At 37.0% G+C, this 22,195-nt stretch overlaps 1 protein-coding gene across 1 annotated transcript; it reads right to left on the minus strand.

Moving 5' to 3' along the window:
- Positions 1 to 2,656: 2,656 nt before the first annotated feature.
- rbm24a (RNA binding motif protein 24a) lies at positions 2,657 to 21,613 on the minus strand. The gene is made up of 4 exons (XM_087786227.1): positions 21,285 to 21,613; positions 20,193 to 20,316; positions 16,826 to 16,880; positions 2,657 to 3,711 (listed from the first exon to the last, which is right to left on the minus strand). Exons 1-4 carry the CDS (start codon positions 21,450 to 21,452, stop codon positions 3,336 to 3,338), a joined length of 723 nt encoding a protein of 240 aa, XP_087642353.1. The 5' UTR covers positions 21,453 to 21,613; the 3' UTR covers positions 2,657 to 3,335.
- Positions 21,614 to 22,195: the final 582 nt, after the last annotated feature.

Below are 22,195 nucleotides of genomic sequence, written 5' to 3' on the forward strand. Positions count from 1 at the left end.
CTTCTGTGGATGTTTGTCATAAATAAAATGATTGAATAACAAGTGAGTTTAATTGTGTTAAACATAATTGTGTGAATGCTGGGAAGCATTGAGACTGAGATCCTTTTTTCTTCTCAACTAAACTTTTTTCTTCCACAAATGTTATCCCATTTGAATCGTTCAAACGTTGTATCAATTCAGCTCCTTTCCGAAATGCTGGCTACTCTTTCTTTTATCTCTTCCACTCTTTCTTTTATTCCTCTTTTTCTACCCCATTCATTTCAATTGGAAAAATCTTCAACTCATGTTTCAACTCCTTCCACTTTGACCTACTACTTATACTTTTACTACTACCTACACTACTACTTCTACTACTACTAATTCTACTTTTAATTTTCTACTACTTAAAATTAATTAATAATTTTTACTATTAATTCCACTCCTTCTACTATAACTACTCATTCAACTACTACTACTACTACTTCTACTACTACTTTCAGTTTTCTACTTCTACTTTCACTACTAATTCGACTTCTTATACATTAACTACTAATTCCACTACTACTTCTACTTTTAGTACTTATACTACTACTACTTTTATTTTTCTACTACTTTACGTTTATTACTAATTCCACCTCTTCTCTTTTAACTACTACTCCACAACTACTTCTACTACTAATACTACTAATTCTACTTTTAATTGTCTACTACTTAAAATTCAATTTTTTACTACTAATTCCACTTGTTCTACTTTAACTGCTAATTCCACTACTACTACTACTACTTCTAGTACTACTTTCAGTTTACTACTACTTCTACTTTTACTACTAATTTCACTTCTACTATAACTACTACTTCCACTACTAATACTTCTACTTTTAGTACTCTAGTACTTTGTACATTTACTACTAATTCCACTTCTTCTATTTTAACTACTACTCCACAACTACTACAAATACTACAACTACTTCCGCACCTGAAAAAGCTTACATATTGAATTAAAAACGTTTTTTAAAATAGTTTAATTTCAAACAAACAAACAAAAAGACAACGACTGCTTTTCTGAACTTTTTATTTCATTTTCGAGTACATGGCGTTGAGTTTGTGAAGTATGACTTCATTTACCAACAGGACCATTTTATTTTCCATCGTAAAACCCATGCATGCATTCATCCAGTGACCATTAAAAGCTTCTTTTTTTTTTTTTTGTTCTTTTTCTGACCATTTATTTTGCATATTTCCCTTGTAAGAAATAGTTCAAGTATAAAAGTGTTCGTCAGTAGTGTAAAAAAAAAACCATCTGATGTTTAGGAAGCAGAAGACGCTACTTAAAATCTTTACGACAACTTTACATTCTAGTTGGAGATAAATCCGCGGTTTATCTTCACATGGAGGAGGCGTTGTACAGTCTGCATGCAAAAAAACAACAAAACACCTCCTTTTGAAATGTAAAACTTTGATACAAAAATGGTATTAAGTTCACCAATATTTGATATTCTAAAAAAAAAAAAAGAATACAGTGCACATAACATGAGTCTTAAATATCCTACATACACGTTTGGTTTGAGTATGTTAATAAAAAATATTGACTATAATAGAATTACTACAGCTACTCAATAACTTATATATGCCTTGAGATGAGTACACAATAATATTAATACAGTACCACCACTTAGTCCTCTGATCGTCAACATGGTCAACTCTCAAAAATAAATATCTTAAATAGAAGATTTCACTTTTTTTTTTTTTTTTCACTTTCTCTTAAATAGCAGTAAAAATATAAGGCACGGCGACAAAAACGAGACAAGAACCCGGTCCTGTGTGTGTGTGTGTGTGTGTGTGTGTGTGTGTGTGCCTGACAGCAAAGTGCTGACAAGGCATGCTGGGATGGCGGGGGCTCGGTCTGGGCGCGAGGATTAAAATGTGACAGCTCAACAAACCAGCACAAGTGATTCGGGGCTTTTCCAGAGCGATCCGTCTGTGCGGCGCTGAGGCGGCTCAGTCCGGCAGCAGCTGTCGGCCTCGGACTTTCTCTCCACAATAACGTCAGCGGCAGAATCGCCGCCTTTTTGTCTCCGTCGACTGCCACGTGTGCAGTTCGAGACAAAGGGTCGCGACCCGGTGATTCTATGGAAGCATTTCAGTGGCGATCGGGACATTGAATTCAACAGTTCAATTGATTACTGAACGATAAACTTTCAATCAAGTGCTTTTTGAAGCATTAAAAACATGTTTGTTCACGAATCGATTCGCTAATTGTGTGTTTGTTACACGGAGTTTAAAATTCTTATTCCAATAATTAATAATAAAAAAAAAAGTTCTAAATTAAATATTTGTGTTTGTCGTGTTAACGTTAAAATAGTTGCTATAATAGGAGTCGCCAGACTAAAGCAACAGAGCACCGAGCTACTCGATCAAACTTTCAGCCAATCACGGGACGCGCAGACGGTCACATGATGACGAGGAAACACACACGATGGAGTAGCTCGGTGCTCTGTTGGTAATGTCTGCTGGAACATTTCATTTTGAATTTTTTAAAGACTAAGAACTAAACAATATTGAATTTAAATCATTTATTAGGATTAGAATTTCAAACTATGTGTAAAAAAAAAGACATTTATCAATTTTAAAACAACTAACAAATTCAATCTTTCAAAATAGACATTTTCGAATTAAATGATCAATGAACAGCATTAAATACATACAAAAAAAAGGTTGAAATGTTAAATGAAATAGTTCTGATGGCCCTGATATATACTTCCATACGTACACTTCCATTTTGAGCATTTTTCTTTTGACAAAAGCAGTTTCTCCCCTGGCGCGGGTCAGAGGGGTCGGCATCAGGACCACCGAGGGTATCTTCGGAGACGCGTCGACGGAAAAAACACTGAAAACACTTCTATCTCCCTGATTATCAGAAATGTCAAACAAATGGAAGTGAAAACGACGAAAACACTTCATTTGTAGTAACGGTGGCGACAGTACCTTGGAGCGAGCGAACATGTGGCGACGGGACGCGAGCGGAGACGCCGCAGGGATCAGTTCCTGCGACTCCATCCACTGACGCCTCCGTGTGACTTCAACAATCACGGTTATCAGAACCTCCCGGCAGCTACCGTCAGCTTTTTTTGTTTTTTTTTGTGGTTTTTGGTTTACGCACAGCAAATAGGAAAGTTGCACTAAGTTCCCACCTCATCATCATCATCATCATCATCATCATCATCATCATCATCATCATCGGTTATATCGACTAACTCTCTAGACCTTCTGCTTCGGTGGAATTCCTCGGCTGCTCCTCTCCTTCCAGATCCGTCCGACAAGATCTCCGGGCGTCCTTGCTCCCCTCGCCCGTCCTGCTATTGCATCCGTTCCGCCTGCAGCTGCTGGGGCTGGTACTGACCGAACGCCGCGGCGGCGGCGGCGGCGGCGGCGGCGGCGGTTCCGGGCCCGGCGGCGGCCAGAGGCTGCTGGACAGCGTAGCCGTAGCCGGCCGTGGCCACGTAACCCGCCGCGGCGGGCGAGGCCGCGTACGGGTACTGCTCGTAGGCGGCGGCGGCGGCGTTGGCGGCGGCGGCGTTGGCGGCGGCGGCGGAATACTGCGCGTAGGCGGCGCCGGTGTAGTCGATGTACGGCGAGGTGGCGGCGGCCGGGGCGGCGGCGGCCGGCTGCACGTGAGGGATGACCATGCTGGGCTGCACGAAGGCCTGAGGATACACGTAGTGCGCCGGGATACTGCGGGACACAGAGAGTTGGTTTAATGCTCTTCGTCACTTCCTGTTCCGCACGCAGACCTTCAAAGGTCACTAAAGCCAAAGGTCACAGCTACGTCCAGGACCAGGGGTCCGCAACCCATTATGTGGCCCCCTTCAGCCCCTCCATGTGGCCCCTGACAGTGTCATCGGAACATTGACTGTTGACTTTTATTTTTAGAATTAATTCTTCTCTTTTTTTTAAAAGACCAACTAAACGTCAAACTCTGGTGTCATGAAGTGAATGATCTTCAAGTAACTTCTCATCATGTTTTACACTTTAGTACTTTATAAAGTTGCTCTGAAATCTGGACGAACGAGAGGTTACGAGAGTCCATGATGACGTAATAAAGGCTTCACTCCTCCTCCAGCTGTGATCAAACCCCGCTTTGTTTATACAATGAGTCCCTTGGAGGCGGAAACCATTGGTGACGCTCGTTAACAAGCGTCCGGCGTGGTTATGGTCGACAAGATTTCATCTCCAGAAAAACAAAGTGTTTTCAGTGGGCGATTGAATAATTTGTTGATTAAATGTTAAAAAAAAATGTTTAAACCATTTAATTAAAATAGATTCAAAGTGAATTGATACTCTCCTGATAATATAATTAAAAGGGTTAAAAGTATTCATAAAATATATAATTCAGTGCTTAAAAAAAATTTGATTTCAATAAAATGAGTCAAAGTTTTAACTTTTGAAACGTAAAATTCAATCATTCAATATCTGGATGACACTGATATACACAGAAATACGCTTCATTTTGCCACAGTATAAATGTAAAAGTTTTGGGTTTGTTTTCTCTTCACTGTAGTTTTTCCTAATAAAATTATACGTGATTTTCTGAGGAAAACACTGGTTTCTGATGTATAAACGTTTAACTGCGTGAGACTTCAGTTCTTCAGTCACATGGTTTGTGTGTCTCTTGAGTTTTAATTTGGCGGGAAAATGACCGAAATGGCTCTTTTCACAATAAAAGGTTGCCGACCCCTGCCCTGGAGAAATGGCAGAGAAAACACACATTGGTCGTCACACACGTTGGGTTGATGGAGTTGAAACTTAAAGAAACATCATTTTATTAACCACATGAAGTCACTGCTATGTTGTAAACGTGAAAATATCTTCACTCTGATTTCTAAGCGAGATTCCTGGTCCCTCGGTTGCCCTTCCTGAGGATAAAGTACCGAAACGGTCGACATTTAAGGAAACTTATGCTTGTTTTTATTCCGTTTTATTAGCTCTCAAGTATTTTTTTAAGGGTGAAAAGTGTTTATTGAAGTGTTGTGAACGACTTAATCCATGTTTCAATAATATTGTGAATAAAACAAAACTCTTATTTCAATTTAATTCTAATTAAATTGCATTTAATTCAATATAATTTATCTTAATTCAGTTTTGTATTTAGCACTGGCATGGTTTGGTTTTATTTTCACATTTTGTTATTATTAATAATCATGATTTATTCCCTTTAGCAGTTGACAAACCATCCTATGACGCTTTCGTGTACTGGCGTTTCTAAAAACACTGTTTTATTAAGTGACATCTCGGACGGCACATCCGTCAAACCTTTGTACGGGGCCAGGGTCTCAAGCAGGAAAGTTCCTAGACATAATTAATATAATTAATTTGTACTTTTTTGGAATGAGATAGTCTCTTTCACTTAAATGTAACACCTCATAATCCATCAGAGATAGACTTTGTGTATAATATATATATATATATATATATATATATATATATATATATATATATATATATATATATATATAAACTCTAATCAGACAACAGTACTAGTTGCTTTATTTCTTACGTCAAAGTCAAAGTCAAATATTTATTATGAGATTGAAGTGAAAGGAAAATATTTCTTACGAAATTAAAGTCAAAGGAAAATATTTCTTACGAGATTTAAGTCAAAGGAAAATATTTCTTACGAGATTTAAGTCATATGAAATACTTTATTAAGAGATTAAAATCGAAGAAAAATATTTCTTACGAGATTGAAGTCAAAGGAAAATATTTCTTACGAGATTTAAGTCAAAGGAAAATATTTCTTACGAGATTAAAGTCGAAGGAAAATATTTCTCACGAGATTAAAGTCGAAGGAAATATTTCTTACGAGATTAAAGTCAAAGGAAAATATTTCTCACGAGATTAAAGTCGAAGGAAAATATTTCTTAAGAGATTGAAGTCAAAGGAAAATATTTCTTACGAGATTGAAGTCAAAGGAAAATATTTCTTACGAGATTAAAGTCAAAGGAAAATATTTCTCACGAGATTAAAGTGGAAGGAAAATATTTCTCAAGAGATTGAAGTCAAAGGAAAATATTTCTTACGAGATTAAAGTCAAAGGAGAATATTTCTTACGAGATTAAAGTCAAAGGAAAATATTTCTTACGAGATTAAAGTCGAAGGAAAATATTTCTTACGAGATTAAAGTCGAAGGAAAATATTTCTTACGAGATTAAAATCGAAGAAAAGTATTTCTTACGAGATTAAAGTTGCAAGAAAATATGTTTATTGACTATAATCTCGTAATAAAGTATTCTATATGACTTTAATCTCGTGGTAAGATAATAATTCAGTACAACAGTACTAGTTGCTGTCACCCTGAGTTTGCTAGTTTTCCTTACACGTTTGTACTTTCTGATTAAAATCTAAATTATTATATAATATCGTTCTGTCAAATGTCATAATAGACATTTGTATTTGTTTTTCTCAGAACATCCTTTACCTGATTTGAAACGTGTGAGTGACTCTGCCCACTAGTGGCGGCAGCTTTAAATAAAACCGCGGGGCTTACAGTGTCCGTGGCGCGGCGACCGACACAAACGCTGGGGCTTTTGTGAAAATGTCGAAGCCACTTTGACAGCTGGACAGTTTTCAAAAAGGGGCGCTGCTCGTCATTTCCCCCTCTGTGTCGGGACAAAGGCTTCGCACCATTAAACCAACAATCAGGAACAATGAGCACATTCTACCCTCCATGACATGCTGCTCCATCCACCTCTGCACAGATCACAAGTCAAGAGGTTCCTTTTAAACCAGACGCTGAAGTTCTCTCAGTTAAATCATCAATTATAGCATTAAGGAACGTGAGGATCTATCTTGGCAGCAATGCTGTTTATATTTGCTCTACAAATCAATCCAAAACTACGGCAGAGTATTAGGGCCACTCAAAGATTTTCTTTAAATTTTACTACGGGATTGAAGTCGAAGGGAAATACTTTATTACGAGATAAAAGTTGAAGGAAAATATTTATTACGAGATAAAAGTTGAAGGAAAATACTTATTACGAGATAAAAGTTGAAGGAAAATATTTATTACGAGGTAAAAGTTGAAGGAAAATATTTATTACGAGATAAAAGTTGAAGGAAAATACTTATTACGAGATAAACGTTGAAGGAAAATACTTATTACGAGATAAAAGTTGAAGGAAAATATTTATTACGAGATAAAAGTTGAAGGAAAATATTTATTACGAGATTAAAGTTGAAGGAAAATACTTATTACGAGATAAAAGTTGAAGGAAAATACTTATTACGAGATAAAAGTTGAAGGAAAATACTTATTACGAGATAAAAGTTGAAGGAAAATACTTATTACGAGATAAAAGTTGAAGGAAAATATTTATTACGAGATAAAAGTTGAAGGACAATATTTATTACGATATAAAAGTTGAAGGAAAACATTTATTACGAGATAAAAGTTGAAGGAAAATACTTATTACGAGATAAAAGTTGAAGGAAAATACTTATTACGAGATAAAAGTTGAAGGAAAATACTTATTACGAGATAAACGTTGAAGGAAAATACTTATTACGAGATAAAAGTTGAAGGAAAATACTTATTACGAGATAAAAGTTGAAGGAAAATACTTATTACGAGATAAAAGTAGAAGGAAAATATTTATTACGAGATAAAAGTTGAAGGAAAATATTTATTACGAGATAAAAGTTGAAGGAAAATATTTATTACGAGATAAAAGTTGAAGGAAAATATTTATTACGAGATAAAAGTTGAAGGAAAATACTTATTACGAGATAAAAGTTGAAGGAAAATATTTATTACGAGATAAAAGTTGAAGGAAAATACTTATTACGAGATAAAAGCTGAAGGAAAATACTTATTACGAGATAAAAGTTGAAGGAAAATACTTATTACGAGATAAAAGTTGAAGGAAAATACTTATTACGAGATAAAAGTTGAAGGAAAATACTTATTACGAGATAAAAGTTGAAGGAAAATACTTATTACGAGATAAAAGTTGAAGGAAAATACTTATTACGAGATAAAAGTTGAAGGAAAATACTTATTACGAGATAAAAGTTGAAGGAAAATACTTATTACGAGATAAAAGTTGAAGGAAAATACTTATTACGAGATAAAAGTAGAAGGAAAATATTTATTACGAGATAAAAGTTGAAGGAAAATATTTATTACGAGATAAAAGTTGAAGGAAAATATTTATTACGAGATAAAAGTTGAAGGAAAATATGTATTACGAGATAAAAGTTGAAGGAAAATATTTATTACGAGATAAAAGTTGAAGGAAAATATTTATTACGAGATAAAAGTTGAAGGAAAATATTTATTACGAGATAAAAGTTGAAGGAAAATACTTATTACGAGATAAAAGTTGAAGGAAAATACTTATTACGAGATAAAAGTTGAAGGAAAATACTTATTACGAGATAAAAGTTGAAGGAAAATACTTATTACGAGATAAAAGTTGAAGGAAAATACTTATTACGAGATAAAAGTTGAAGGAAAATACTTATTACGAGATAAAAGTTGAAGGAAAATACTTATTACGAGATAAAAGTTGAAGGAAAATACTTATTACGAGATAAAAGTTGAAGGAAAATACTTATTACGAGATAAAAGTTGAAGGAAAATACTTATTACGAGATAAAAGTTGAAGGAAAATACTTATTACGAGATAAAAGTAGAAGGAAAATATTTATTACGAGATAAAAGTTGAAGGAAAATATTTATTACGAGATAAAAGTTGAAGGAAAATATTTATTACGAGATAAAAGTTGAAGGAAAATATTTATTACGAGATAAAAGTTGAAGGAAAATATGTATTACGAGATAAAAGTTGAAGGAAAATATTTATTACGAGATAAAAGTTGAAGGAAAATATTTATTACGAGATAAAAGTTGAAGGAAAATACTTATTACGAGATAAAAGTTGAAGGAAAATACTTATTACGAGATAAAAGTTGAAGGAAAATACTTATTACGAGATAAAAGTTGAAGGAAAATACTTATTACGAGATAAAAGTTGAAGGAAAATATTTATTACGAGATTACAGTTGAAGGAAAATACTTATTACGAGATAAAAGTTGAAGGAAAATACTTATTACGAGATAAAAGTTGAAGGAAAATATTTATTACGAGATAAAAGTTGAAGGAAAATATTTATTAAGAGATAAAAGTTGAAGGAAAATATTTATTACGAGATAAAAGTTGAAGGAAAATACTTATTACGAGATAAAAGTTGAAGGAAAATACTTATTACGAGATAAAAGTAGAAGGAAAATATTTATTACGAGATAAAAGTTGAAGGAAAATATTTATTACGAGATAAAAGTTGAAGGAAAATACTTATTACGAGATAAAAGTTGAAGGAAAATACTTATTACGAGATAAAAGTTGAAGGAAAATATTTATTACGAGATAAAAGTTGAAGGAAAATACTTATTACGAGATAAAAGTTGAAGGAAAATACTTATTACGAGATAAAAGTTGAAGGAAAATATTTATTACAAGATAAAAGTTGAAGGAAAATATTTATTACGAGATAAAAGTTGAAGGAAAATATTTATTACGAGATAAAAGTTGAAGGAAAATATTTATTACGAGATAAAAGTTGAAGGAAAATATTTATTACGAGATAAAAGTTGAAGGAAAATATTTATTACGAGATTAAAGTTACAGGAAAATACTTATTACGAGATTAAAGTTACAGGAAAATATTTATTATGAGATTAAAAATGAAGGAAAATATTTCTCACAAGATTAAAGTCAAAGGAATTTTTTTTCTACGAGATAAAAGTTGAAGTCAAATTTTTATTATCAGATTAGTAAAGTTAAGAAAAAAAGTTCTTACGACATTAATGTTGAAGGAAAATATTTCTTACGAGATAAAAGTCAAAGGAAAATATTTCTCACAAGATTAAAGTTGAAGGAAAACATTTTTTTGGAGACTAAAGTCAAAAGAAAATACATCTCATAAAATTAAAATTGAAGGAAAATATTTATTACGAGATTAAAGTCGAAGGAAAATATTTATTACAAGATTAAAGTCGAAGGAAAATATTTCTTACGAGATAATAGTTGAAAGATAATATTTCTTACGAGATTATAGTTAAAGGATAATATTTGTTACGAGATTATAGTTGAAGGAAAATATTTATTATGAGATTAAAGTCGAAGGAAAGTATTTCTCACAATATGAAAATTGAAGGAAAATATTTATTACGAGATTAAAGTAAAGAAAAAAAAAATCTTACCACATTAATGTTAAAGGAAAATATTTATTATTATATTATAAGACTTCAATCTCGAGGTAAAATAAAAAGATGTTTTTGGAGTGGTCCAAATAGATAAATATAGATATATATATTTATATAGATAAATATATATAGATAGAAATATTGGATGTAAAAAAACCACATCAGTGAAAACATTGTAAGAAAGAGAGAAAACGTAACAATTCACCTCAAATAATGGGTTAATCAAACCACTCCACTGGAAAGAAAGTCAAAATATTTAAACATATTATCCAAATCTGAAGCTGGAATGTCCATGAATGTAAATAAAACTGCTGTATTTACATTAAAAAGTCTGCCGTACAAACATAGACATCACTTAATAAATGTAGCATTTGTTTGTTTTAATGATTTTTCATGAATCAGTTGTTAATTAAGGGCACAGGCTGTGAACTGACGCCTTACATGAAGGTTGCTGGTTCAATTCCAGCCTGAGCCAACCTTTCTGTGTGGAGTTGGTATGTTCTCCCCATGTGGGTTTACTCCAGGCACTCCAGTTTCCTCCCACAGTCCAAAAACATTCAGAGGTTGATTGTAAAAGATAAAGTAGTAGAAAATGAATGAAAAGATGTTATTTAGGTTAATATCTCTTGTTTTACTTTAATTGAATGTATTTTTATTCATCTTCTTACTTCATTTATATTATTTTCACTCTTAAATGATGTACTGCCGTTATAAAAATCCCGTGTTGTGTTTAAATAAAAGTTTCTGATTCTGCCTGAAAGTTTTGGTCGGAGTCGCCTGATGGTGAGAGTCGTAGACGACATGTGACACTGGAAGCTCCGCTAATGGATCTCAGCTGCTTTCAGGATGATTCGGTTTGGCCTGAAAAATGGGTCGAAGAGAAGTCAGTCTGGGCCGATACCATATAATCTGAGCCCGGCTGGTGTCGTGTCCCGGGCCGTGGTCCATTTAAAGGAAGTCAGACACGTGGCCGACATATTCTCTCATCAGGGATTAAGATTATCATCATGGTCCTAGTTACAGGGAAACTCAGGTTTTTTATATATACAGTATATACCAACATTTTTAATTGAATTTAAAAGGCTACAAAATACAAAATGTTAAATTTAGAAGAAGTAAAATTGAATTATTGTAAAAAGAATAAATAAAAAAAGAGTCATTCATTTTGTTTGATTTTCAATATAGAAATGATTATGTTCATAATAAATTAGAAATGAATGAATTAATAAATAAATGATGAATTTTCAATTAAAAAAAAAAAAATCAAACCACTCTAGTCTCGGTTCCACATAATATACGATTTAGACTTAAAGTGAAAAACTAATTTTCTACTGAACCTTGTGTCGACTAGTTTTGATTCTTTTCAAGATAGAGATAGAGATAGAGATAGAGATAGTGATAGAGATAGATAGATAGATAGATAGATAGATAGATAGATAGATAGATAGATAGATAGATAGATAGATAGATAGATAGATAGATAGATAGATAGATAGATAGATAGATAGATAGATAGATAGATAGATAGATAGATCGATAGATCGATAGATCGATAGATCGATAGATCGATAGATCGATAGATCGATAGATAGATAGATAGATAGATAGATAGACAGATAGACAGATAGACAGATTTAATAAAAAACAGGAACAAAGTGCAATAAAAAGAAAGTGCAAAACGACACAATCCAAGTATAAAGATAAAGAAGATAGATCAAATATAAATAACAAAAGATACAAAGATTTTCACTTCTGCCCCCAAACTCAGAATTAAACAATCTAATAACACGAGGAGTGAACGAGTCCCTGAGTCTGTTAGTGTTGCATCATGGGAGGAGCATTCGTGCTGCATCTGCTTCTCAGTTCAAAGGGTCACGTCATCATTATGATGGACAGTAGTTTGTCCAGTGATCTCTCCTCTTGTCACCAGTGACATTTACCCAGAGTGCCTCCTGTCTGTGTAGCATGTTAGCCTTTTAGCTTCCACTACAAACCATATTAAAAAATAGACTTTTGTCTTGAGTACGAGAGGCGCGTCACAGACGAGCAGTTTGGAAGTATTTGTGTCTTTTTGGACGAAGACAAGCGAGTTCCGGTCGCTACCATCGTATGAACGTGGATTTCTCGCCCGTAGATCCAGAAGAGACGGATCTCTCTGAAAATAATCATGAGGGCAACCAGAACATTGGTGGAATTTGAATTTTGTGTCACTTTAAAACCCTCATTCTATCTCTGGGTCAATGTGACCCGAAGGTCCGAAAACTAATGTGTTTTGTATCCCTTGTCGGGGGGTGATCGACCTCCACCACTGCATTATGTATTTGTGGAAGCCATGTAGATCCACAGACAGCACATGGGATACCACAAACACATTTGTTTTCGGGTCACCTTGACCCGGAGATAACGCAAGGGTTAAGAAATGAATCTCCAGTGATTAATGCTGTAAAGCAACACAACACAAGTGGCCAGATTATTTTGTGTCATTTTTGGAGGTTCAATTGATGTCAACAATCTTTGTGGTTTCTTATGTGATGTCAGACATCTTTATACGTCACTAAATCCACATGTGTCGGTTGCTCCGGGATCATGTGTAGTATGCCATCGGGTCACATTGACCCAGAGACAACACAGGGGTTATTTAGACACATTTGTTTTCAGGCCATCGGGTCACTTTGACCAAGAGTCTCACACGAGGGTTGAAGGGAAACTGTCTGACTTTTTTCTCTATGAAGAACTTCTTCATTTTTGGTTGATTACGGAGCTTTTATTTTGAAGTTCTGAATGAACTGGAATGAACGATTCTTTCACCTAAAAATGTAGCCATGAGTGCTGTAGTGTAGGTCCGGGGGTTAAGAAGGAAAACAATGATATTTCTCTTTTGTTTATTTCAACGCTTCTGTGTCGACATGATGGTATAAAAATATATCTTATAACGCTCAGTCTCGCGGGACTTGCATCAGTTTCCTGCCAAACTGAGCGACATCAGAGAGGAGCCGCCGGCGCGTCGTGATATCACCAAATCAATAATAAATCCTTGTACACGCACACATTACACTTTATAAATGACGCTAACAACTTAGCTATTTAGCATACGGTGAAGACGGACACATAACACTTCATAAATGACGCTAACAACTTAGCTCGTTAGCATACGGTGAAGACGGACACATAACACTTTATAAATGACGCTAACAACTTAGCTCGTTAGCATACGGTGAAGACGGACACATAACACTTTATAAATGATGCTAACAACTTAGCTCGTTAGCATACGGTGAAGACGCACACATAACACTTTATAAATGACGCTAACAACTTAGCTCGTTAGCATACGGTGAAGACGGACAGGTTTGTTTGGAAGTTCACGATCTTCTAAGAAAACAACTGAAACGAGATGAAAAGTTCTTACAATATGTTGCTTTAACAAAGGAGGTTGAAAGAGACGAGTGACTGGATCACTAGTGTTTGACTAGATCATAAGTTAGTATTACTTTACTAGATCACTAGTGTTTGACTAGATCACAAGTTAGTATTACTTCACTGGATCACTAGTGTTTGACTAGATCACAAGTTAGTATTACTTTACTAGATCACTAGTGTTTGACTAGATCACAAGTTAGTATTACTTTACTAGATCACTAGTGTTTGACTAGATCACAAGTTAGTATTACTTTACTAGATCACTAGTGTTTGACTAGATCACAAGTTAGTATTACTTCACTGGATCACTAGTGTTTGACTAGATCACAAGTTAGTATTACTTCACTGGATCACTAGTGTTTGACTAGATCACAAGTTGGTATTACTTCACTGGATCACTAGTGTTTGACTAGATCACAAGTTAGTATTACTTCACTGGATCACTAGTGTTTGACTAGATCACAAGTTAGTATTACTTCACTGGATCACTAGTGTTTGACTAGATCATAAGTTATTATTACTTCACTGGATCACTAGTGTTTGACTAGATCATAAGTTAGTATTACTTCACTGGATCACTAGTGTTTGACTAGATCACAAGTTGGTATTACTTCACTGGATCACTAGTGTTTGACTAGATCACAAGTTAGTATTACTTCACTGGATCACTAGTGTTTGACTAGATCACAAGTTAGTATTACTTCACTGGATCACTAGTGTTTGACTAGATCACAAGTTAGTATTACTTCACTGGATCACTAGTGTTTGACTAGATCACAAGTTGGTATTACTTCACTGGATCACTAGTGTTTGACTAGATCACAAGTTAGTATTACTTCACTGGATCACTAGTGTTTGACTAGATCATAAGTTAGTATTACTTCACTGGATCACTAGTGTTTGACTAGATCACAAGTTAGTATTACTTCCGTGTATATACTGAGCCAAGACGCGTCGCAGCGTCAGTAGAACTAGATTAAATTATTAGAAATATTTAACTCACTAATTTAACTGACAATTATCCTATCGTTCAACGAACGATATGACGCCTCGACATCTCTGCTGACTTTCAAAAAAAAAAAAAAAGTCTGTTTAAACGGCTTTTCAACCCCCAACACAAGGACACACGGCCCGGTGCGATGTCAGCATTCAAGCTTTGTGTGGCACAATAGAGCAAATTGTTTTCGTTAACACCACGAGCCCATGTGACCCAAATGCCGTTCGCAGTGAAAGGGAGGGAGAGAGAGAGAGAGAGGGGGAGAGAGAGAGAGAGAGAGAGAGCGAGAGAGAGGGAGATGGAGGGATGAGAGAGAGAGAGCGAGAGAGAGAGAGGGAGAGAGAGAGAGAGAGGGAGAGAGAGAGAGAGAGAGAGAGAGAGATGGAGGGATGAGAGAGAGATGGAGGGATGAGAGAGAGAGAGAGAGAGAGAGAGATGGAGGGATGAGAGAGAGAGAGAGAGAGAGAGAGAGAGAGAGAGATGGAGGGATGAGAGAGAGAGAGAGAGAGAGAGAGAGAGAGAGAGATGGAGGGATGAGAGAGAGAGAGAGAGAGAGAGAGAGAGAGAGAGATGGAGGGATGAGAGAGAGAGGGTCGCACAGACATGCAGACTTGTGTTTGTGTCGCGCTGGAGACTCGAGCCATTATGAGTGTGAACGTCAACACAAAAGAGGAAACACAACAACCAACACACAGACGCCGTGACACGACATTGTTTGACTCGTGTCGACAGACACCAGCGTTCACTTAGTATTTGTTAGTTGAGATTTTAAATTACCCTGGAATATTCTGTATTACCTCTGGTTAGTTTGTACTTTGTTCTCAATATTTCTCAGTGTTGTATCGACAACATATTTAGAATTTAATTGCTGTAAAACTGTTATAACGTAGTAAACGATGATCCTTAATATCATTTCACTGAATACAAACAGATGAATCTATACTTGTATTTCACGAGAGAATACATTAGAATAAAGTACATTTTTGAATGTTGCTGACAAATTAGGAAGATCAATGAAGTCATGTTGAATATCGATAAAGTATTGTGTTTAAAATGTTCCTCATTATTTTCTTACACCACTAATGGTTTATCATTACTTACTTTTAAATAATTATATTTTAAATATATTCCATTATTTTTTATCATGTATTTATTATGTTATATTGTCTCAGATATATATATATATATATATGTATATATTTCATTAACTGGGGAAAATGTTGTTTTCCGAGACAATATAACATAATAAAAAATAATATATTTCATACATATATACGTATATACATATATACATATTAAATGTTATAAAAAAAACAACAAATACGAGTCTTTGAAGTTACATATATAAATACAAAAATACATTTTAAAGCGTCAGATTCAAATGTGTATAGCTGGAGGTATTACCAAATGTACTAGTTGTTTATATATATATAGTTTTGTGTTACCTTCGTTTTTTGTTTTTTTAAATTAAATTCTTGTATTTTTTTCTCTTGGGATTTAGAAGAAAAAGCAAAAACACAAATAATGTTTGACTCTAATCTCATATTATTTCCAACTAAATACAGAAAGAATGAGTATTTTAATGAATTCTAGATAACTATTGAGTTAAATGTATCATATGTGTCGCAATAGTTTGACGGCTGTAAACGGGTGAAATAAAGACATGAAAATAAGGCAAATAAAACATAAAAAGGTCACAAAAAGACAGATGAAGGGAGAGAGAGAAGTCAATAAACAGGTAGTGAACCAAGGAGTTAAAGGTTTCTCTGCAAAGTGAAGCACAACAGAAACACCCCAAACAACCAGCTAACTGTAGGTCGATGAAGGGCACACGTTTAGCTAACATCACTCCAGGACACACACAAGGCTACAAACCAAACACCCACAGACGTGCAACTATAATCACCATTGTTTTCGAACTGCTTTGAGTCTACAGGTAATCCTTTCATGATCTGTGATAACGCTCGAAGCTACATCCACGGCACTAGCTTAACCCGGCCTGTCGGAACCAGAGAGAAATGGACAACATTGGGTCAGACAAGAGCGTCTCTGTCCACGGAACATCTTCACACACACACACACACACACACACCGACACACACTCTCTTCATGGAGCTTTAAAAACATGGCATTCGATCTCGAGGAGCACCGAGGGGTAGACTTACCCATAAGGCCTCTGGATGAACGCGGGATGGATTTGTGGGACGCCAAATGTAAAACCTGATGACGAAAAAGAAAGCGTTGAGTCGTCGACATAACAGGAAACGGAGGAGCTTCTCATCGCTGTCTTGAACTTTTCATGGTTTCAAGATATTGAAAAGTATTTTATACTATTGTTCACCTAACCTTTGTGTTATATCTGGGTCAAGGTGACCCGGAGGCCCCAAAACAAATGTGTAACACAAGGGATACCACAAACAAATTTGTTTCCGGGCCTTCAAGTCACCATGGCCCAGCGACAACACAAGGGGTACCACAAACACATTTGTTTCCAGGTCTTTGGGTCACCTTGGTCCAGAGACAACACAAGGGATACCTAAAACACTTTTTGAGGGGCATTCGGATCACCTTGACCCAGAGACAACACAAGGGGTATCACAAACACATTTGTTTCCAGGCCATTGGGTCACCTTGGTCCAGAGACAACACAAGGGATACCACAAGCACATTTGTTTCCGGGCCTTCGGATCACCATGACCCAGCGACAACACAAGGGGTACCACAAACACATTTGTTTCCGGGTCTTTGGGTCACCTTGGTCCAGAGACAACACAAGGGATACCTAAAACACTTTTTTGAGGGGCATTCGGGTCACCTTGGACCAGAGACAACACAAGGGATACCACAAGCACATTTGTTTCCGGGTCTTTGGGTCACCTTGGTCCAGAGACAACACAAGGGATACCTAAAACACTTTTTTGGGGGCCTTTGGGTCACCTTGACCCAGAGACAACACAAGGGATACCACAAACACATTTGTTTCCGGGTCTTTGGGTCACCTTGGTCCAGAGACAACACAAGGGATACCTAAAACACTTTTTTGAGGGGCATTCGGATCACCTTGACCCAGAGACAACACAAGGGATACCACAAGCACATTTGTTTCCGGGTCTTTGGGTCACCTTGGTCCAGAGACTACACAAGGGATACCTAAAACACTTTTTTGGGGGGCCTTTGGGTCACCTTGACCCAGAGACAACACAAGGGATACCACAAACACATTTGTTTCCAGGCCTTTGGGTCACCTTGGTCCAGAGACAACACAAGGGATACGTAACACATTTTTTGGGGGGGCATTGGGGTCACCTTGACCCAGAGACAACACAAAGGATAATATGAAAGATTGGGTGTAAAGAATTCAAAAGTTCTAGTATCTGTTGATGTTCAGGTCGCACACAGAGAAAAAATAATTAAAAAAATGTTTGTTCTATTGATCATTAATGTCTTAAAGGTGTTTTGTTTTGAAAAGATGTCGTAAAAGTAATCATTTGTGTGACATGTTAAGATGATTGTTTCAGTCAATTCTATGTTTTTTTAAAGAAACGTGTAAACTAGTGAAAATGAGTGAAACAAATATTCTATGATTCAATTTGAGTGTTTTTAGATTTCAAGTGTGTTAAATATCATTGTGACAGAATGTTTCGCCTCCTGTCATTATCCTTAAGAACATCTTATTAGTCCAGAAAATCTTCTCTCATTTCATTTAAAAGAACATGTCGCTTTATTCTGAAACCGTTCCTCACATGAACTCCTTCCATTAGGGATCTTTTCTGCTATGAGCAGCGGTGGCCGTAAATAAAGGACAGTAGCTGAAGTCAAAGAGTCTAAACTGAGTCTGGTTCTGCTGGAGGTTTCTGCCTGTTAAAATTAAGTTTTTCACAATTTCTCTTCTGCCATAAAGCAAAGTTTTACTCTTAGATATTAAAAGGTATTTTATACTATTGTTCACCTAACCCTTGTGTTGTCTCTGGGTCAAGGTGCCCTGAAGGCCCCAAAACAAATGAGTTTGTGGTATCCCTTGTGTTGTCTCTGGGTCAAGGTGCCCTGAAGGCCCCAAAACAAATGAGTTTGTGGTATCCCTTGTGTTGTCTCTGGGTCAAGGTGCCCTGAAGGCCCCAAAACAAATGAGTTTGTGGTATCCCTTGTGTTGTCTCTGGGTCAAGGTGCCCTGAAGGCCCCAAAACAAATGAGTTTGTGGTATCCCTTGTGTTGTCTCTGGGTCAAGGTGCCGTGAAGGCCCCAAAACAAATGTGTTTGTGGTATCCCTTGTGTTGTCTCTGGGTCAAGGTGCCGTGAAGGCCCCAAAACAAATGTGTTTGTGGTATCCCTTGTGTTGCCTCTGGGTCAAGGTGCCCTGAAGGCCCCAAAACAAATGTGTCTGTGGTATCCCTTGTGTTGTCTCTGGGTCAAGGTGCCCTGAAGGCCCCAAAACAAATGAGTTTGTGGTATCCCTTGTGTTGTCTCTGGGTCAAGGTGCCCCGAAAGGCCCCAAAACAAATGTGTTTGTGGTATCCCTTGTGTTGTCTCAGGGTCAAGGTGCCGTGAAGGCCCCAAAACAAATGTGTTTGTGGTATCCCTTGTGTTGTCTCTGGGTCAAGGTTCCCTGAAGGCCCCAAAACAAATGAGTTTGTGGTATCCCTTGTGTTATATCAGGGTCAAGGTGCCCTGAAGGCCCCAAAACAAATGAGTTTGTGGTATCCCTTGTGTTGTCTCTGGGTCAAGGTGCCGTGAAGGCCCCAAAACAAATGTGCTTGTGGTATCCCTTGTGTTGCCTCTGGGTCAAGGTTCCCTGAAGGCCCCAAAACAAATGAGTTTGTGGTATCCCTTGTGTTATATCAGGGTCAAGGTGCCCTGAAGGCCCCAAAACAAATGAGTTTGTGGTATCCCTTGTGTTGTCTCTGGGTCAAGGTGCCGTGAAGGCCCCAAAACAAATGTGTTTGTGGTATCCCTTGTGTTGTCTCTGGGTCAAGGTGCCGTGAAGGCCCCAAAACAAATGTGTTTGTGGTATCCCTTGTGTTGCCTCTGGGTCAAGGTGCCCTGAAGGCCCCAAAACAAATGTGTCTGTGGTATCCCTTGTGTTGTCTCTGGGTCAAGGTGCCCTGAAGGCCCCAAAACAAATGAGTTTGTGGTATCCCTTGTGTTGTCTCTGGGTCAAGGTGCCCCGAAAGGCCCCAAAACAAATGTGTTTGTGGTATCCCTTGTGTTGTCTCAGGGTCAAGGTGCCGTGAAGGCCCCAAAACAAATGTGTTTGTGGTATCCCTTGCGTTGTCTCTGTGGGACTCTTAAAGTAAAATGTAATTTATGGAAGCCAGGGAGGTTGTTGACCTTGACCCAGAGACAACACAAGGGATACCAAAAACACTTTTCTGTGGGCCCTTTGGGTCACCCTTGACCCGGAGACATTTCAACGGAGTCTTCAGAAGACAATAACAAGTTAAAAACCAGGTGAGATCTAGAAGACAAACATAATCTCGCGTTTTTTAAAAAAACGTCTGAAGTTTGAATTCAAAAGGTTGTTTGCACTCTTCTCACCTGGCTGCATGACCCTGGGCTTCGCGCCGAGGTAGGCCAGGTTGACGTTGGCCTTCCTGCCGTCAATGATGGGGTTGGGGTCCTTGCAGGCGCGATCGGCGGCGGATCGATCCGCCATCGTGACCTGAGAGAGAAGACCCCGCGATCAACAACCAGGTTCAACGACCTCGACCTGCGACCCGTCGAGCGCTTCGGTGAGAAAAGAAACGTCGGATTCACGGCTCGTGTAAAGTTGAGACCAGTCCGAGCAACAACACTTACTGATTAAATAGTCATTTAGTCAAATTTGTGTTTAAATAATCAATTAAAAAAAAAAAAACAGGTCTTTAGCAACTCATTTGTGAGTCATTATATAGTTAATTTTTTTTCAAATCTCAAAAAAAGAGGTTCTACCAAAACGTTTGAACCGAATCAACTGGTCTTTTTGAAGAAATTGAATAAAAAAAGAGGCATTTTTAAACTGAACCGATGCTTCAGGTGAGTTTTTAATGATCTTCGTCGTGTGATATGGAGACATATTGAATCTTTTTTATTTACTATTTCAACTGCGATTAAAAGAGTTTGGTTCTTCTCGCACTTCCTGATGTCAGAGTTTTTTTTCAATAAAAAGTGAAGGATAACCAGCAACACCAGGTCATGATCTTCAAATTCAGCGCCATAGTTGGATCAGGAATGGTTTCCTAAAGGTCTTCTACGTTTCTCAAATGTTTCCAACACGAGTTTGTCTCTGAATGTCTCAAACGAGGGCAGAACGAGACACAAACGTCCATCATTCGTGATAGTGTTTGACAAAAAAAACGGGAAAATAGTACTACTAGTAACTACTTTAAACTTTTTGTAATTTTTCATTAGTTCTGCTATTAGTTCTGGATCTAAAACGTTTATTTCTTCACATATCATTTTTAAAAAGTGGCATAAAATAGTTGCAGATGGTTGTCATTGACTTGACCTTCATCTGACACATAAAGTCAGGGTTTTTTTTTTTTTTTAAATTCAAATGAGAAAAGTTTCCAGCGACGACGTGAGAATAAAAGAAAAAAAAAAAGTTTGTGAAAAAACTTGGGAGCCTCGTGTGTTTGGAGCGTCACTTACGAATCCGTAACCCCTGGACTTCCCGGTCTGCCGGTCCGTGATGACCACCGCCTCCTCGATCTCCCCGAACACCTCGAAGTACTTCCTGAGGCTGGAGTCCGTGGTGTGGTAGGGCAGACCCCCGACGAAGATCTTGGTGTAGGTCGTGTCCTTCTGCGTGGTGTGCATCGTTAGTGCAAAAACAAGGAGGAAGAAAAAACAAAAAGAAGGAGAAGAAGAAGAAGAAGAAGAAGAAGTGCAATATCTCCTGCTCGGCGTGGAAGCAGATGTTCGAGGGAGATGGAGGAGGTAGATGGATCTTCTGGAGCACTGGGTGTCGGATTGTCCCTTCAGAGACCGTCAGGTGTTCGCAGCTGCTCCTGTAACTAAGAGGTTGTGGGACAGATTCCTAAAAAGAACTCTGGTCCAAACTCCACCCCTGCCAGTGCCCGCCTACAAACACCAACAGCTGGGGAGCCTGGAGACTCGGTCCAGCCTGGAGACCTTCTCACTTTCCGTCACTTTTCAATCCAAGGCTTTTCTTGTTCAACTCGTAACTAGTTTAACTTGGAATAAAGTGGAGAAGTTTGGATCAGAAGGTTCAGGTGGTGAAGGTTCTTCAACAACGAGTCGCTTTCTCGCTTTAAACACCTGTTTGATGGAAACATCTGAGCTCTCAGAACACGAAGCTTCATCAGAACCAGAACAGTGATGGACTCATGACGCCTCATGGTCGTTCTGTCGATCCAAGAGCGCCCCCTATTGGCCACTCGATATGATTGAACGGACTCTTGACACTTCAGCTATTAAAAGTTTATTAGCGATTATTTATTAATCGTTGTTTTTTTTTTTAATCAGTGAATGTATGCATTTTTGATTGATTTAATTAATTTACAAATCGAAAGATTACATTTGTTTTATTTAATAATTAA

The sequence above is a fragment of the Callionymus lyra genome, chromosome 3, assembly GCF_982586985.1.
Source record: "Callionymus lyra chromosome 3, fCalLyr1.hap1.1, whole genome shotgun sequence".
Lineage (NCBI taxonomy): Eukaryota > Metazoa > Chordata > Actinopteri > Syngnathiformes > Callionymidae > Callionymus > Callionymus lyra.

What these genes read in the sequence shown, in the direction of transcription:
- rbm24a (XM_087786227.1), bottom strand. Translation starts at nt 21,452, where the DNA reads ATGCACACCACGCAGAAGGACACGACCTACACCAAGATCTTCGTCGGG. An exon ending in AGTCCAGGGGTTACGGATTC is followed by an intron (nt 20,317 to 21,284) that starts GTAAGTGACGCT and finishes CTTCTCTCTCAG; the next exon opens with GTCACGATGGCGGATCGATC. An exon ending in TTCATCCAGAGGCCTTATGG is followed by an intron (nt 3,712 to 16,825) that starts GTAAGTCTACCC and finishes TGTGTCCCGCAG; the next exon opens with TATCCCGGCGCACTACGTGT.